This window comes from Pipistrellus kuhlii, unplaced genomic scaffold, assembly GCF_014108245.1.
Source record: "Pipistrellus kuhlii isolate mPipKuh1 unplaced genomic scaffold, mPipKuh1.p scaffold_m20_p_14, whole genome shotgun sequence".
Classification (NCBI taxonomy): domain Eukaryota; kingdom Metazoa; phylum Chordata; class Mammalia; order Chiroptera; family Vespertilionidae; genus Pipistrellus; species Pipistrellus kuhlii.
Window position 1 is genome coordinate 13,380,004 of NW_023425449.1, and position 19,787 is coordinate 13,399,790.

Here is a 19,787-nt window from a genome sequence, read left to right on the forward strand (position 1 = left end):
GGAGCATGTTCACCATAAGCTTCCCAAAGTATACAATAATGTTCAGCAACACTTTTCTTCAAAATAAAGAAATGAATTAAAACTTCCTGCAAATGCTCTTTTTTGGGGGGGTGGGGGGGGCACGAAATTCAACATTTTTAAAAAAATAACTCACTATTGTTCAGATTACTACAAATGTTCCTCTTCTCCCCCTCTGCCCCCAATTGCTCCCCTCCACCAGGTTCCCACCCTACCCTCTGCTCTTTCCCCACCCCCTTACTGTCCTCATCCATAGGTGCACAGTTTTTGTTCAGTCTTTTCCTGCACCCCCAATCCCCTTTTCCCTGAGATTCGTCAGTCCACTCCCCTTCCATACCTCTGATTCTATTATATTCAACAGTTAATATTGTTCATCAGATTTTTTAATTCCATTGGCTTTTAGTTTCACTTGTTGATAGTTACGTATTTGTTGTTCATAATTTTTGTCTTTATCTTCTTCCTCTTCCTAAAGAACCCCCTTCAGCAATTCATATAATTCTGGTTTGAGGTGATGAACTCCTTTAGCTTTTTTTTTATTTGTGAAGCTCTTTATCTAGCCTTCGATTCTGAGTGATAGCTTTGCTGGGTAGAGTATTTTTGGCTGTAGGTTCTTGCTGTTCATCACCTGGAGTATTTCTTGCCATTCCCGTCTGGCCTGCATGGTGTCTGTTGAGAAATCAGCTGACAATTGTATGGGTGCTCCTTTTATAGGTAACTACCTTCTTTTCTCTTCCTGCTTTTAATATTCTCTCTTTGTCTTTTGCTCTTGGAATTTTAATTATGATGTGTCTTGGTGTGGCCCTCTTTGGATTCCTTTTGTTTGGGGTTCTGTGCGCTTCCTGGACTTGTAAGTCTATTTCTTTCCCCGGGTAGGGGAAGTTTTCTGTCACTATTTCTCCCAATATTCTTTCAATATCTTGCTCTCCCTCTTCATGAAGCAGCCAGGGGGAGAAGGATGCCTGTTAACACCTTCAGAAAATTCAACATATAAAGTTTTGAAGCTTGCTGTCAATACAAGAAAATAGCATACATATCAAATCACATATATATTAACATATAAGTAACCTCCATCTATTGAAAAAAATCCGCATTATTAACTGGTACAACTGATATCATATTGACTTTTGCAAAGCATTATTTCTTTGCAAAAGTCAATATAATAACAATGGCCAGGATGGAAATATCTTCAGTATCTTTTCCTTTTTTCTGAACTCATGTCTTTCATAGCTTTCATAACAGGTTTATAGCTCTTTCTAGAATTACCTTTAACATTACAGGTGGCTACCGTGTTTCCCCGAAAATAAGACATCCCCTGAAAATAAGACCTAGCGCAACTTTGGGAGAAAAAAATTAATATAAGACACTGTTATTTTCTGGGAAACAGGGTAGTTTATTTTAGTTGGCTAGAAAAGTACCTTTTAAATCCCAAATTCGAAATCTAAACTCTATGGGCCAACTGGTTTAACAGCATTTTGTGTCTGGAACCTCTACACATTTGATCAGAAGAGGAATTTGTCATAGTTCAGGAGAATCGGCACATATTTATGGCACCACCAGAGTTCATTATATCATGGTTGCCCTTTGGGGAATTACATCACAATCTGAAAAAGCTATAGGGGCTGTTGTGTCAGTCAGAGGAAATTTGTCTGTTTTTGTGGTCTTGTTGTAATAATGTTTATCTACTATGGCTTTCAACTTCAGCACTATACAAGAGACTGGTCTAGGCAATTACAGAAGACAGAGAATTTCTTTTAGGAATTTAGAATATAAAATAGTCATTAAGTTTTATTCACAAATAACTGCTACAGTAGTAACCATAAAGAAATATACAGGTGAGGCAAAAACAGTATAGGCAACATACCTGAAAAGGTACTGCTGATTAGATTAGAAAATCTAATTTGTACTTTCTAAGGCTTATTTTTATTGTTATCTAAAAATCCCTTCATATCTTTTTCTTTTTTTTCTTTTTTTTTCTGATACAGATCATATAGCATGGTTATGTTTGTCAACTTTGCCTAGAGGATTTTTTCCAGCATTGCCATTAGGATGCAATGTTTGAACTAAACTGATTCAGAGAGGAGGGTGGAAACTACCATTTTCTTTGTAAACTGTGCAAGACATTTAGATTTTAGATATAATAAACTTTGGTGTTAGCAAAGCAATGTCATGTTTTACATGTTTCCTTTATAATTCTACATAAAACAATCCATAAAATAAACCGTATATTGTGAACTAGTTGGATGTAGTGGTTAAACTCACTATGTATATTTCACTGTAGTTTGATATATAAATCGCTAGGATTTTTAGCATGGAGTCCCCTTTTAAGTTTCTCCCTTTTTTACATTTGCTTTGGCTATTTTTCTCAATTGTCAGTGGAATTATTGTCTTCCTGTCTCCATATTCAGGTAGTGTCAGTGGCTGAGTATCACCGCAGGATCGATGCTCTAAATACTGAAGAACTGCGCACACTCTGCAGACGTCTCCAGGTGCCCCCTTCCGTAGTTTACACCCCGCCAGAGAGTGACTGCTCCCTGTCGCAGTGTCTTTCATTGGGGCAAATCTCACTTTTGAAGGATTTGTTTCAACTGTAGCAATAAATTAGCCCATCAGAAAATTCCTTTTTGTACTAACGAGAAGAGTAATGCTTTGAAGAGCTGTAGGTTTATCTTTTCTGTCATCTTTACATTTGAAAAAGTCTCAGAGGAACTTTCTGTCACTTTAGAACTGTTTTTAGCACAATGTATTTTTTTGAGCGTTGAGGAGTTTCCATTTAATTTTAACATTGGAAGAATGCCTTTGGTTTTAAGATATGATTTTTGTTAAACAGAATCTTAAAGATGTAGTGCTATAGGAAAATTTTAAAAATTTTAATGGATACTAAGGCTTAAATATTCTCTCTTCTTCAAAGCTACTTCAGCTGTATCAGCCCCACATCAAATATTTTAATGAAATAATTGTTTTGTTCCTGGGATATTCCTGGTTGGTATTAGAAATACTTTTAAAAATACAAAAGGTTAGACACAGAACTAGATTACTTAAAATTCATGAAATAGTATTTGTGATTTTTTTTTAAAAAATTTTTTTACAAAAAAGAAAGCAATACAATTAAATTCAATTCCCAGTTTTGTGTGCTGTGTGTTTTCCTCTTCTTAGTACGATGTTTTCATCGCTTTCCTGAAACTATTCAGTTATTTTCTTTCCTTTGGATGATTCTCTTGCTGCCTTGGATTTTTTTTTTAACCTTTCACATCATCAAAATGAGAATAAAATATGATGATGTGAAAGAATTTGTAATTTAGCTTTTCATTAAAAAAAATGCAGTTCTAGAACATGTATTTGCTAAAAATATATGCTGTTAAGTTTTGGTAAGAAATCTGTTAAAGGAACAAAATAGTTTAGCCCAGTGGTCAGCAAACTCATTAGTCAACAGAGCCAAATATCAACAGTACGATTGAAATTTCTTTTGAGAGCCGAAAACCAACTTCTGCACATGGGCCATGAAGTTTCAATTGCATTGTATGTGGGCGCCCTCACGTGGTATTTTGCGGTTTGCCGACTACTGGTTTAGCCACATTCTATTTCTGTGTAGAATCATAAGTCGTCAAGCATTGCTATGTTTTAGTTATCTGCTCCAAAATAACTCTATTTTCAAACTTAAAAATTTTATTGATTATGGTTATGTTTCAGATATTTTCTTTTCTAATGTTACTGTATTTTATACATTAAAATTAATATAGGGGGAAAAGCAAATGCCAATAGCAGGGATTATATAGGAGTTTGTTTTGAAGTAATCGACATTTTTATCATTTTAAGAATATCAAGTAGATCATTTTCATCAAGCAAAAGCATTATTCTTTTTTAAATCTCTTAACATTTTTGATAGTTCAGCCTTTTTTTTTTTTTTAATATATTTTATAGATTTTTTACAGAGAGGAATGGAAAGAGACAGAGAGCTAGAAACGTCAATGAGAGAGAAACATCGACTAGCCGCCTCTTGCACACCCCCCACAAGGGATGTGCCCACAACCAATGTACATGCCCCTGACCGGAATCAAACCTGGGACTTTTCAGTCCACAGACCGACGCTGTACCACTGAGCCAAACCAGCTTTGGCAAAAGCATTCTTTTTAATGCATTAAATTGATCTAATTTAAAACATAGATTTGTGAACAAGTTAACTTTTTAATTTGTTTAGTTCAACTGGATAAAAAAAAAATCAGTGTTTAGAACATAAGAACAATGAAAGCATTTTTATAAATAATGGTAACTTTTTCAGTGAAGCAAGTACACACACATCAATGAAATTATACTTTTTATTGTACTATTCTTTAAATTAAAATTTTAGCACTGAGGACGTTTTCTGAATTATTTTTGGCAAATTTTACGTTTACCATGAAAATAATAATCCCACATATTTTAAATAGCACACATAAAAAGCATGCTTGCCGAAACCAGTTTGGCTCAGTGGATAGAAAGGTCCCGGGTTCGATTCCGGTCAAGGGCATGTACCTTGGTTGCGGGCACATCCCCAGTAAGGGGTGTGCAAGAGGCAGCTGGTCGATGTTTTTCTCTCATCGACATTTCTAACTATCGCTCTCAATTCCTCTCTCTGTAAAATCAATAAAATATATTTAAAACAAACAAACAAACAAACAAAAACCTAAAAGAAAGAAAGCATGCTAGTTGGTCACTTTTGTCCTTCGTTAGCAAAATTTAAGTTTGCATGCAACACTTACCTTTCCCATAAAAGTATGGGCTTATCTATCATTCATTACCTGTCCTTCATGTATAAATGAGAAAAATGCCATCTTGTAGTTAAAAAGTTTTTGTCTACACTGGATATTTTTTAATGGAGCACCTTTTGCCTTCTAAAATTCTAAATTAAAGCTTAGCTATCTTTTCTAAGGTATAAAGTTTTATTTCTCTCAAAGAGTTAAAATTTTGAAAGCATATTGCAATTTTATATTAATATACTGCTGCTGTTTACTTCTTTAGATTACTACAAGGGAAGACAGCAATTCAGAGCAGGTTGCTCCAGTGAAGGCAGACCTGGAGTGTGAATCCTTTAGACCAAACCTAAGTGATCCCAGTGAGCTCTTACAGCCAGATCAAATTGAAAAGGTATGGCATACTCACATGTGAGCATTTCTGAGTGTATACCCCTAAGAGTAAAACAGCCTCTGTTTAGTTGTTTTGAAAACTGAGGAAGTAGGGTTATTGCTCCTAGTCTTCCTCTCCCATGAAGAGAAAGTAAGCACAATATACAAACTGGTGTAATCTTACCTAATAATAGACAAACATGTAAATTGATCGCACCTTCACTATGCCCAATCAGGAGTGGGTATGCAAATTAACCCAACAAAGAAGAAGGGTTAATTTGCATATGCAGGCATGAAGCAGCCAGGAGGAGAAGGATGCCTGCTATGAGGGGGAGAGTGGGCAACTGAGGGAGCTACAGGAACGGTACTCCTTCTGGAGCCAGGACTTGCCTGCTCCCAGGCGGCTGGGAGCAAAGCCAAGGGAAGGAAGGCCTATTCTTGCATGAATATCATGCAATGGGCCTCTAGTAGAAGATATTAGGAGATTTGGGTAAGCAAACATTAAAAAATTAACATTAGCAGTTTAGATTGAGCCACTGCAAAAGCCAATATTTAATTTCTTTTTGGGTGCTAGTTACTTGCTTTCTGTGAATTATCTCGTAGTTGTTGCAACACTTGTAGGAGTTGGATACTTTTAATTGTGTGCATTTTATAAGTGAAGAAAATTGGCCACAGATAGGTTAAGTAATTTGTTAGAATCACACAGATATACCAAAGTATTGAAGCTTGATTTCTAACTCTGATAGTTTGCCTCTAGAGCCATTATTATAGAGGTTTTTAATAATGAGGTTAATAGTCCACTCAATGTTTTTGTCAATTCAAGACAGGGGGCACTATAAGTAATTCATATTTCTTGTGTCTGTTCAAATTTGTATCTTGTTCCGCATAATTCTTTTCCTAGGTATTTCATGCTGAGAAATGTACAGTTACTCTTCAAGCATCTCAGTATCGTTGAGAATGAATTTTATAAAATACCATTCAGTTCCAACTGGCATTAGTATCCTAAAAACTGAAAATAAGCTATCAACTAAATTTTAACATTTTATTTTTCAAAGCTTACCAAGCATCTTCCACCAAGAACAATTGGCTATCCATGGACTCTTGTTTATGGAACCGGGAAGCATGGCACAAGCTTGAAGACTCTTTATCGGACAATGTTAGGTTTAGACACCCCAGTGCTGATAGTGATTAAAGACAGTGATGGACAGGTATGAAAATAACTATATAGACACCTTACATTTTAAGAGATTACAGTAACAGAACTTTAGCATATTCTTTTGACTAAAATTATTTTTATTACTAGATTTTATTAAGTTCAACTGATAATTATTGAGTACTTTTAATATGCAAGGCAATGCTGAGTGCTCCTGAAGGTAGATATGTATTTTAAGGAGTTCCTGCCTTCAGAGAGTTTATAGTCTGGTAGAAAAGAATGTCTATATCTATAAAAGCCTAAGTGACCATTCCACCTGAAGCTATGATGTGCACTGACCACCAGGGGCAGATGCTCTGACCAGTAGGTTACCTTACTAGTGGAGTCCGGTCCATCGAGACTGGGCAAGATGGGCCAAGTAGTAAATATAAATATTAGGAAAAACAAAAGTTTTTAGAGAGAGAGTTGTTTATATCTATTTGAGAAAGAATAGAATGAGGTTTATAGAAAGGGTGGAAATTGACAGTCTTGAAGCATGAGAAAAGGTTTTAAAATTAAAAAGATAGTTGTATCAATATGAAGATGATACCAAGAGCAAAATAATAGATAAGCAGGGGAAACATTCACATGTTCCTAAAACAGCAAGTCCAAATCAATTACCAGCATTAGAGAGTAAAAAGGGGGTGAAATAGCAATATTAATTAAAAAAAAAACCAAAAAAAAAAACCAGCACTACTGCTTCTACTGATACCTTTAGTGTGCTTATTGTGTACACTTGTCTGATATTTTCTATGCATTATCTTAATCATCAAAGCCCTATGAGATTGATATTTTTTATTCCTGTTTTAAAGATGAGCTGATTATGACTTATGAGATACATCAGCTTTCCCAGGGTTATACACCCAGTAAAAGCAAAAATGAAAATGAACTACTATTACATGCCTAGCATAGATAAGTGTCACAAACATAATATGAGTTAAAAATATTGAGGAGTAACTTTCCATTTATAGAAAGTTCATAAATGGTCAAAACAAATCTATATTATTGTTGGGCTAGTAGCTTCCTTTGGAGAGGGTGAGGGTGCAGAGGAGGTATAAGGAAAGCTTCTGGAATAATGGTAATCTGTTTCTTATCTGAATGAAGGTTAAATGGGACTTTGCTTTGTGATCATTCAAAATTAGGCTGTCCATTTATATTTTATATATATAACATACATACATATTATATATACCTTTCAATAAGAAAGTCTGTTTCAAAAATTAAGACTATGAAAATAGAAAGTCAAAACAGTGACTGCGGAGATCTCTACATTCCATTTATGATGTAGAAACTTAGACCAAGAACATTGAAATGACCTGTTCAGGTCTTTTTATTCATTTATTCTTTTCTTAGGGTATCTGCTGTGTGTCTTGTACTATTGTAAGGCAATGGCATTTACAGGCCAAACACTTCAGATCCAAGGCTGCCCTCACGGAGTTTACAGTCTGATGAAGAGAAAGATAGCACACCTTTAGTAATACAGTGTTTACATGTCCTGAAGGGCTTTTCTCCCTGAGTGCTCCCCCGTGGCAGCATGGTATCCTTATTGACACACATGGTGCATCTAAGGCCTCCTGAAATGTGGGAGCAACTTTTTAGATTGTCCGTTTAATTGTTGTAATAAAAAGATAATAAGCATCTTTTTATATTTTAAAACTAGGAAAAATCAAGAAACTGATATGATTTGTCCTTGGCATTAATGGGAATTATATAGCCACTGATCATGTTTCCCTTTGTTAGTACAAATAGATAAAACTATCCTGGATTTCTTTTATTTATTAATTTAAATTTATTTTTCACATTTTACTTAAACATATATAATAGGATAATGCTTAATAAAATAATGTGCTTTTGTTTTTATCCTTAGGTTTTTGGTGCATTAGCAAGTGAGCCATTTAAAGTGAGTGATTGCTTCTATGGAACTGGAGAGACCTTTGTTTTTACCTTCTGTCCAGACTTTGAGGTAAGGATGCTTATTCCAACTTTCCATCTATAAGTAGATGCAATAATAAAGGAACATGTACTTTGGAGTCTTGTGTACTTAAGCTTCTCTCTCATCTCAGCCTTTTACTCACTGAAAATACCACTTTTTTTTTTTTAAATAATTTTGAGCTTCATTTTTTCTGTGGCTAGAATGGGGACCATAAAGTGCATCAGAATTGTTTAAAAATTAAATGAGAATCTGATATGTACAATACTTGGCCTGGAGCCAGACACACATGGGCTCAGGAAGGAATATACAGCATTATTGTGATTCTGTATATGAACTGCCATTGTGAAATTCCTAGTAACTTTTATTGACTAAATAAGCATAATGATGTGCATCTTGAAAACCTAAAAAATTATTTTTGTTTCATTCAAAAGTGATTACCTTTTTTTTTCTTTATAGTGACTTGACTAGCTTAAATTGAAAACATTCTAATGCCAATCCAATCTAAAATTTAAAGGTATACATGAGTTTGTTCAACTATTTTCATTAACAATTTAATTTTTAAATACCTATAGAGTCAGAAAAGAGAAGTATGTGTCAAGAGGTAAGGAATTAGAGGAATTGGAATTGAAGATTACCTTGCAATAGAACAAGTGCTTTTAAATTTAGTCATACAAACAGTGAAACCCAAAGCACCACAACTTCTGCCCAAACGCTTTGTTCTTGTTCTAGTTTCTCTTACTATCCATCTAGGCTTTGACTGTTTGGAGTTTAGGAGAATTAACTATTTAGTGTCCATTTCATCTACATATTTAAAGCTCTTTTTTTTTTCAATTATGTAGGTCTTTAAGTGGACAGGTGACAATATGTTTTTTATCAAAGGAGACATGGATTCCCTAGCTTTTGGTGGTGGAGGGTAAGTCTGAACATTTTGCCATGAGATTTTTAAGAAACTTTATTTATATTACTTTTATTTGTATTATTTATAAAAATTATCTTTTGAAAGTTTGACATTATAATCCTAATTTGTACGTAATGTTTAAGAAAGTGTACTTTATTTGCAAGAAGGTGATTAAGTGTATAATAGTATTTGAAACCATTGGTAGAATATTTGTTTATTCATTTTAAAATGCTGTTTAGTTTATTCCCTTTTTATTAAAACCCATCTGTTATTAGAGTACAATGACTCCTTAGTATTTGAAAAAGAAATATACTAATACTTTAGAACTTACCCAATTTTTAAATACCATAGTGGTTTGTTACTTCTCCCATTGTACAAAAAAAAATGGTCCAATTGTTTTTATGTTATTTTACCCTGGTGACTATTTGGACTGATATAGAAAACGTTTTTGCAAAAAAATTTTAGTTATCCTTCTCACCCCAAGTTTTCAGGGTTGGTTTTTTGTTTGTTTGTTTTCTTATTTTTTGTTTGTAACTGTATGTCAAGTAATTTGATTTGATTTTTTTTTTTTTAACTGTTGGAAGTATTACATATGTTCCCTCTTCTTCCTTCTCTGCCTCCCTCCCTTACCTCTTTTAGCCTCCCTACCCCCTCCCTAGGCCTTCTCCATCCTGTTATCTGTGTCCATGGGTTATGCAAATATGCATGCAAGGTCTTTAATTGATCTCTTCCCACCCACTCTCCTCTATCTTCCCTCTGAGGTTCTACTATTTCGTGCTTCTATATCTCTGGATCTATTTTGTTCATCACTAGTTTCTGCCAGAACTTTATTTTAATTAATTATACAACATGATTCTAGCAAAGTAAACTAACCTTTGGCCAATTTAATAACAAATTAAGACAAGTTTACTGTCATTGAGAAAGGAGAGTACAGGCTCAGAAAATGGGAGCTACATGGACTTGATATTCCAGAATTCCAGACAGGAGCCCCAAAGAAATCAAAATCATGATGGTGATAGACTAAATGTCGGCTTTGGAGTCAGATAGATCCAATTCAGATTCCAGCTTCAACATACATTACATGTGGGACCTTGAGCAACTCAAGTCTAGCATTTCCTAGCAGTGAATTAGAGATTGAACCCTTCATTTTAACCCCACATTTTATTTTCGATAATGTATAACTTTATGCCTCTAGCGACTCATATTAAATACAAGGTGAGCAAAAATAGGTTTATAGTTGTTCATATAATAAAAATGCAACAATTAATAAATAATAACACAATAATAAACTATGTTTGGTCTACTCACAACTGTAAACCTACTTTTGCCTACTCTGTATTTCTCAGGAATTTCTCAGTGTTAAGCCAGAGTAGTGAGTAGTCTCACTCCATATGATCTACTGGTCTGTGCTGCAGAGGCCCAAATTTTTAAAGCTGTTCTTAACTTTGTACTGTGAGGATTTAGTTTGGTTTAGTTGTTGTTTTTCTTTTTTCTTTTTCTTTTTTAATATATTTTTTATTGATTTTGTACAGAGAGGAAGGGAGAGAGATAGAGAGTTAGAAACATTGATGAGAGAGAGTCATCAGTTAGCTGCCTCTTACACACCCCCTACTGGGGATGTGCCCACAACCAAGGTACATGCCCTTGACCAGAATCGAACCCGGGCCCTTCAGTCCCCAAGCCGACGCTCTATCCATTGAGCCAAACCAGTCTCGGCTAGTTGTTGTTTTTCTTAACAATAGGGTCATGTTGCAAACTGTCTAACCAGGTCAAGCATTGTGGTTTTGCATAGTTTTTTGTTTGTTTGTTTTTTGTTTTTAGCATTATACAAATTACAGTATACATTACTGGAAAATCTTTTTCATCACTTATTTTTGGTTGACTTTGTTATGAAATAATTAACAGGGAAGATTATAAATATACCATTCGGAAAAGTAGGTTTATAGTTGTGTGTACACAAAACAGTTTATTCTTTTTTAAATTTTTTTTTTTATTTCAGAAAGAGGGAGAGAGAGAAACATTGATGAGAGAGAAGCATCAGCTGGTTGCCTTCTGCACAACTCACTACTGGAGATTGAGTCCTCAACCCAGGCATGTGCTCTGAGAATCGTACCAGTAACCTCCTGATTCATGGGTCCATCTCAACCACTGAGCCATACCGACTAGGCCAGAGTTTATTCTTACATGATTATCTATTAAGTATTGTATTACCTTAAATACAAACAACTATAAACCTATTTTTGTCCCAGCTTGTATAGTAAAACCGTAGAGCTAAAGAGAAACCCACAATATCAGGCAAAGAATAACAGCCATACTTGTCTCAAAAGTTAATTATCGGGTCTAGTAATAATTAATGTCGTTTTTAAACATTCGTTTAAAATCTTGCTTGGCGTTGACTTGTATTGACAAAACCTTCAAACACGTGGTATCTACAGAACGTGTGAAGTGCAATTAACAAGTTTTGCTTGAAAAAGTTTGTGTTTGGTTTGGTTTTTGTTGCAAAACTAGGGCTAAGAAGATGGTGGATGAAGAGCATATTCGGCACTGCATGCTTTACGAGTTCCAATTAGGAAGAAAAGCAAGTGAGGCTGCAAAAAACATCTGTAGTGCTCTTGGTCAAGATGCAGTTAGTGCCAGAAAATGCCAACGTTGGTTTGAGAAATTTCGCGAGGGAAATTTTTCGTTAGATGACAAGAGTGGTCGAGGCCATGTGTCCAATTTTGATCAAGAAGCTCTTCAAGCTCTTTTGGTGCAAAATCCTCAAATTACCCAACAAGAGCTTGCGACAACTTTAAATTGTTCACAAAAAACAATTTCCAATCAATTGCGTGCACTTGGCAAAGTCCAAAAGTTTGGAAAATGGGTTCTCATGAGTTGACCGACAACAACCGTAATCAAAGAGTCACAATTTGCAGTTCGCTCCTCTCTCGTCAAAACCGTTTGCCGTTTTTAGAGCAAATTGTCACCAGAAATGAAAAATGGGTGCTGTATGTTAATTTGAAAAGGCGGCCTCAATGGTTGGACAAAAATGAGGCTCCGCAGCCCACGCCAAAACCTGACTTGCATGCGAAAAAAGTGATATTGTGTGCTTGGTGGAATTTTAAAGGAATTCTTCATTATGAACTTTTACCATCTAACCAAACCATTACAAGTGCAGTGTATAGTGCCCAATTGGAAAGGTTAGCCCAAGCTTTAAGAGAAAAAGAACCCGCGCTGATTAATCGGAAGGGCGTAATTCTTCACCACGATAACGCACGACCGCATACTGCAAGAATCACTGCTGAAAAACTGTGCCAGTTGGAATGGGAAGTTCTCCCTCAACCTGCATATTCTCCTGATATTGCCCCTTCCGATTGCCATTTGTTTCGTTCTTTGCAAAACTTTCTTCTTGGAAAAAAATTTAATAATGAAGAATGCCTCAAAAATGCAGTGACCGAATTTTTTGCATCAAAATCACAAGAATTTTACAACAGAGGGATTAAAATGCTTCCTGAGCGTTGGGCACAAGTAGTAGAAAACAACGGCAACTATATTGTTGATTAAATTTTGTTGTATTGTTTAAATAAATTAGATTTTAAAAAGTATTAGAAAACGACATTAATTATTACTAGACCTAATATATTGAAGTTAATTTTAGAGCTTCATTTTATTTCCTGATCTCTATAGTAATAGTGATTGTATAATTGGATATGAACTTGAGTTGTTGAATATTGAAATGTCTCATTTAAATTATTTTACAACCTCTGCAATTATTATTTTACAACTCGAGGTATAAGTTTCCTGTTTAAAAGTGGGGGGGGGGAAACAAAATTTGATTTTATTTACTTATTATTATTATTTTTTTTTTAGTTATAAGAGATTATTGTTAAAAACTATTTTATGTATTGCAGGGGAGAATTTGCCCTTTGGCTTGATGGAGATCTCTACCATGGAAGAAGCCATTCCTGTAAAACGTTTGGGAATAAGACACTTTCTAAGAAGGAAGATTTCTTCATCCAAGACATTGAAATCTGGGCTTTTGAATAAACATAATGCTCTCTGTCTTAGCAGGATAATGGCCCAAACCTGACATGGATAAATTTTGGGAAGTTCAAGAAGCAATACAATGTAACATGTTACTCATGCTTTAAAATTAGTCCATATCACCATTTATTACAGTTATAATTTTGGAACTTATTTTTAAAATCATGTTTTCTGTCCCAGAGTTCTTTAAGTTAGACCATGGTTATAGGTCCATGCAGTATAAAAGCTTGGGCTTTGTCAGAATTATGGCAGCATTTTGATCATAGTGACCACCTCATCTACAGTCTATGTTATCTCAGTCTCCTAAAAGGATGGTGCTCTTTTGTTGAACCTATTTTGGTTTCTTATTTGAAAACTATATTGTTTAACTAGATCAATCTAATTGGGGCATTAAGGGAATGAAGACTAGATGCTGTTGTATCTATGAGGTTGGCACAGATGAATTTTGAACATGCTAAACTTAGTCATTCTTAAGAAGGAAAAAACACATGCCAAAATAATGCATATTTTATGGACCACTGAGTTCTAGTTTTAGTTCACACTACAACATTCTCTTTATTAATTTTGCAGATACTCTCAATTTCATTTTAATAAAAATGAAATTTGAGGAGAATTCTGGTTGAAATAGACTATAGTGTACATGATCTGCAGGTTTGGGCATATGCTTTCATCATTGAATTAACTGATAATTATAAAATTGCAAAGGAGAATGAGAACTAGATGATTCTACTGGATTTAATATATCAGGCAAGAAAATAGTCTACTTATATATTTATAGCTTAGCAGAGTATTGTACGTATAAAACTACAAAACAGCTGCATATTTCTTCAACATTTGTGTCAGGTATACTGTTTTATAGTTCTGTTGTTTAGCCTTATTGCACACCAACTCCCAAAACATAGGTTTCTGTTCAAAGGGAAAAACAAAACTTTATTTTTTATTTTTTATTTTTTTTTTTAGTTATTAGTTACCATTAGCATTTGCTGTTATAAAAGGGCAATGATAATAGTAGACAATTGTAACTCAGTAGACTTGTTGAATATGCAAACTTACTGTCAAGTGACCTCAAAAAAAAAAATAATAAGATAGAATATACTAATAGTTCTTATCCTCTTTTGTAGGAAGCCAATAATAAGCCATTATGGCAATAATTTATCAGTTAATTTTAAAGCTTCATGTTATGCAAACAGAATCCTGCTGTTATACATGTGACAGTGACTTTGTGCTGAAATTTCAGCTATTCCAGATAAACAGTGTATATTATCTTGTAAATTAATGTTTAAAGGTAGTTTTGTTCTTATAGAAAGTATGGATTGCCAGGTTGCTTATAGCACTTTAAATTATTCTAAAAATGAAATTATAAGCCAAATATGTTGGCTTAGTAGTTTTAGTTGTATAGCACTTAAATATATTTAGATCTTTTGAAAATTTAGATAATTACCTTAAAAAAGCATAATGCTAATGGAAAAGAAAATGTTCTATTTAATATGCTATTGCTGAATATGAATAGAAATGCAGGGCATCATTTTCTTGTCTATGTAAAGCTCTCTCATTATAACTTAATAGTATATAGATTAAGTGTTTACAAATAGGGAATTGTAAATAAATATATTGGGTTTCCCCCCATTTGGTCTTCCACAGCAGTATTATTGTCTTTGTGGAGTTGACTAATACTAAAAAAAAATCCTGATTGGATTTAAATTACAATAAGGTCATAGTGGTGTATACCAAATAAAATTAAATATATAAATATAAATTTGAGTTTGGATTTATTGAAAACCAATTTATTTTCATATTAAGAAATCTGATTGATCATATCACTATCTTTTAGATATAAAAATGTTTCTAATGATGGAGGTGATGGTGGTGGTTATTATATTGGTGTTGATGACTGATGGTGGTGCTAGTGATGGTGGTGCTGATAGCAGTGATGGAGGGATGCATTCAAGTAAAGGGAGCAACCCAGTTTTAAAACTGGGAAGTAACAGGCATTTGGCATGTGGAGAAGTACAAGTCATTTAATATTTTAAAATTATGTCGTTTTCTTTTATGAAGAGGAATGCATAGCAAGGTATGATTAATGTCATAAAGAGGTTTGTTGTGTGCAGGGCCAAGAAATTAAATTTTTTTAATCTTGTATGAGTAAAAAAATTTGAGTGTAGGAATCACATAATCAAATTTTCACTTCATGAAGATCTTTGAAAAACAGATTGGTAAAGAGAAAAACTAGAGACAAGTCCCATTGTAAAGACCAGAGGGAAAATATTAAAGCCTGAAGAAGATTAATAACAATGGTAATTAAAGAAGGAGGCATGGATTAGAAAGAGATTTAGGAATTAGAATAAACAGGATTTGGTATTGGATATCCGAAGAGTTAAGGATAGTTGTCTGGTTTTTTTACTTAGAAACTGGGTATATTATTTGTCAAGTTGGGTGATACACAGAAAGGAGAAAAAAGCAGGTAGGTTACTATGGACCTTCTGTTTGTATGATGTGAGAAATTAAATAGATTTTAGGGGGGATTTAATACTCTGTTCTGATGAAAAAAAGTTTAAAGCAACAACATATAGGTAGATGTTGAAGCCATATCCTATGTATGCTATGCCTTTGAAGATTGTAGACTGAATAAAAAGAGAGAAATCTTCAAATAGATTTTTGGTATATAGAAACATTAAATGACATGTAGAAGAAAAGACTCTACGCTTCCAACACAAGAAGCTAGAAGAACAACAAATTAAACCTAATGAAAATAGAAGGTAAGACAAAATAAAGTTATGAGCAGAAATCAATAACATTTAAAACATATGAAACAAAACTGAGAATAATAAAAGTGTAAGTCTAATAAGATAAAGAAAAAGTTACAATTATTAAGAATTTAAAAGGAGACATCAGTAAAGAGCCTGTAGACCTTAAAGAGAAAGGGTATTGTGAATAATTTTGCATCAATAAACTTGACAGTGTAGATGAAGTAGGAAAATGTTTTACAAAATAACTTATTAAACCTGACCAATATAAATTATAATTTTTACATTACAGAAATTGACTGTTAAAGAAAGGAAAAGCCTTCCCACAAAAAAATTCCGCAACTCATATGGTTCTACGGGGTAATTCTAAAAGTATCAGTCTTAGATAAACTCTTTGAAAGTACTAAGAAAAGGGAGAACTTATTATTTTCAAGCTAGCTTGACAATACCAAAAGTTAACAGTCCTTGTAAAAAAAAAAAAATCCAGAACAGTTTTATACCTATCAATAATTACTTTAAATGTAAATAGGTCCAATCCTCTAATCAAAAGACTTAGGGTGGCTGAATGGAATAGAAAACATACATATGGATAAGAAAGCAAGACCTCTCTATATGTGACTCCAATAGAGCTACCTCAGAATGAAAGATGCAGACTAAGAGTAAAGGGATGGGAAAAAGATATTTTATGCAAGTAGAAAGGGGGAAAAAAGCTGAGGGAGCAATACTAGTATTTAGCAATGTATCTGATAAAATGGACTTTAAAACAAAGGATATTACATAATGTTTTCTGAATTTTTTAAAAGATTACTTAATGGAGAAGATTTTTTTTCAATAAATGGCACTGAATTGATTGGATGTCTGGAATAAAAAAGTTGACCTCACAGCACATACAAAAATTAATTACAACTTACATATCCTTAGGTAAAACAATAATGCTATTTCATTTAAAATATAGAAAAATATCATCATGATCTTAGAATACACATTTTTTCAATGGAACACAAAGGATAAAATTATATGCTACATTACAATTTTAAGAGCTTTTTATCAAAAAATACAAAGTTGAAAAGTAACCAACAGAATGAAAGATTTTTGTAATACGCAGATTTAATGAAGGTCTCATACACAGTGTATAAATGACTACAAAGAAGTTCAGAAGAAAAGGCAGAAGACTGGCAATTCCTAAGAATATTAAAATAGCCAAAACTATTTTAAAAGGAAATGTGAAGGTAAAGTACTTTGGAATACTGTTTTGGAACTATATACTAAAGGTGAGAATTTGACCAGCAAATTTAATTCCTTGGTATGTACCTAACAGTAATGTATATTATTTGTTCACCAAAAGATACATACTAGAATGTTTATAGAACTATTTTCTTTCTTTTCTCCTTTCCCCAGCATCTCCCCCATTTCTCCACACACCCACTCACCTATTATTTTGCTGAGACTAATAACTCTATTAAGCCATTTATCAAACATTTGCAGGTATCTCCTAAAGACAAGGATATTCTTTTTTTTATCCTTTACTAGTAAGTATACAAAGATCAAATTCAGGAAATTTAACATAATAGTATCATTGAGTCCATTTTAAGATTTCACCAGTGGTTCTAATAATATCCTTTAAATCGTTATTTTTTCTGATCCATGATTCAATCCAGTATTCTTCGTTGCATTTAATTCTATTTTATTTTCAACCTGCAAAAGTTCAGTGCGGGTTTGTCTGAATTTTTCCTATATTTAAATTTAGGTTACGCATTTTTGGCAGCAAAACCACAGAAGCGATGTTCTGCCCTCTGCATCATATTAGGACTTATGTTTATCCCTTCATTGGTGATATCTTCCATTAGTTGATCAAGAAAGTGTACACCATGTTTCTCCACTGCTATCATGTTTCCTTTTGTAATAAGGAATGTGCAGGAAGATACTTTGATATCATAGATACTCTTTTTCACTAACTTTTCACAATGTTTTTGATACCTATTGAGGATTCTTATCTGAATTACCAAAATTATTGTAAAATCATTTTCTTTTATTCCCAACACATTTATTATTTGGCATTTACTATAAGGAAGAGCTTTCCTTTTCTCATCATTTAAGAATATCTGCTGAAACCAGTTTGGCTCAGTGGTAGAGCGTCGGTCTGCTGACTGAAAGGTCCCAGGTTCGATTCCCGTCAAGGGCATGTACATTGTTTGCGGGCACATCCCCAGTAGGGAGTGTGCAAGAGGCAGCTGGTCGATGTTTTCTCTCTCATCGATGTTTCTGGTTCTCTGTCCTTCTACCTTCCTCTCTGTAAGAAATCAATAAAATAAAAAATAAAATAAAAAGAATATTACTAGAGGCCCAGTGCACAAAATTCGTTCATTGCGGGGAGGGGGATGTTCCTTAGCCCACCCTGCACCCTCTCCAATCTGGGACCCCTCAAGATAAGTCCAACTGCTAGTTTAGGCATGTCCTTGGTTGAGGATTTTAAAAATGAGGTTAGTTTTTTTTAAAAAACAATGTCTGTTATTTGTGTGACTAGTGGGCTCCTTTCCTTAATTCAAAGTCTTGAATAATCTCTTTGTGCCTTAGAATTAACAGATGAGAACCCCAGTAGCTGGCTTCTGTGCATTTCTTCATGTCTTTGAACCTTGCTTGCTTCTGGTGCAATATGATATTCCAAACTTAACTATACTTTCTATAACCCAATCCTAGAATTAGTCATTTCTCCAAGTAGACATGTTTTCTCTTTTAAGGAGAATGGCATTTTGAAATCTGGATGTTAGTGTGTTGCTGCTGGGGTGGCATTGCTTGTAGGGCCTCTCCATAAACAGAGGTAGGAAATAAATGCACATATGACAAATGCACACTGATACTTCTAACCAGTTCAGCATCACAGCTTCTTCCTCATCTTTCCTCTCCATGTCTGTATATCTTCTCCCACAGTGAGGACATCAGTAATATTTACTCCTTTTCTTCATTTAAGACACATTATAGTTTCAGAATTGTACACCCATACCCTCACAAACAAAATTAGATTTTAGCATTTCTTGGCAGCTTTTTTTGTCTCTATATTCAAAAGTTATGTATATTTCTTTTCCTTCCTGTGCACTTATTTTAATCATTTGAAATAGAATTATGGTTATTTTTGTATTCAATTTTCATTTTTTCTATTCATTTGTTTAATTTTACTTTTTGTATATTGAAAAGTTTCCAAAATCCAATCTCTACAGAACTTTCTTCTTTCTCTTTTAATTTATTTCCACCCATCCCTATTTTCAAAATATATATCCTAGAGTTCTGGTGCATGAAAATTCATGCACTGGAGGGAGTGGGTCCCTCAACCCAGCCTGCCCCCTCAGTTTGGGAGCCCTCAGTGGTGGGAGGTGACGCCCCATCACCTCTGCTGCTGCCATTGCCAGCAGCCTCAAACAGCCCTGGTTGGCTGGGCAGCTACCATCCAAAACTTGCCTGCGCCTCCTGCAGGCCCTGGCCAACTGGGAGGGCTGAGGGTACTAGAGGACTGGAGGCAGGTGTGTGGAGTGGCTGGGCTCGCCTTGGGGAGGTCCAGCCTTGCAGCGCACCTGCCTGCTGCCCTGGCAGGGCTGATGGGACTGGGCACCGCCATCTTTGAGGGCTGGGCAGTTAATTAGCATATTCCCTCCTTATTGGCTGTGGGTGCCACCATTTCTGAGGATGGGGCAGTTAATTAGCATATTCCCTTATTGGCTGTGAATACTACCATGTTTATGATGGCATGAGGGTTGATTAGCATATTCCCTCTATTAGATAGGACAATGGTGGGCAAACTCATTAGTCAACAGAGCCAAATATCAACAGTATGATTGAAATTTCTTTTGAGAACCAAATTTTTTAAACTTCTAATACCACTTCTTCA

The 19,787-nt window shown here is 34.4% G+C and overlaps 1 protein-coding gene across 1 annotated transcript in view; it reads left to right on the forward strand.

Annotated features, from left to right (window-relative positions):
* The window catches only part of OXR1 (oxidation resistance 1), a 244,213-nt gene extending 229,294 nt beyond the window's left edge, over window positions 1-14,919 (forward strand). The window contains 6 exon segments of the mRNA XM_045581378.1: window positions 2,424-2,504; window positions 5,014-5,139; window positions 6,173-6,325; window positions 8,177-8,272; window positions 9,082-9,155; window positions 13,031-14,919. Of these exon segments, the coding sequence (XP_045437334.1) occupies window positions 2,424-2,504; window positions 5,014-5,139; window positions 6,173-6,325; window positions 8,177-8,272; window positions 9,082-9,155; window positions 13,031-13,166 (666 nt within the window). The 3' untranslated portion in view covers window positions 13,167-14,919.
* The last annotated feature ends 4,868 nt before the right edge of the window (window positions 14,920-19,787 follow it).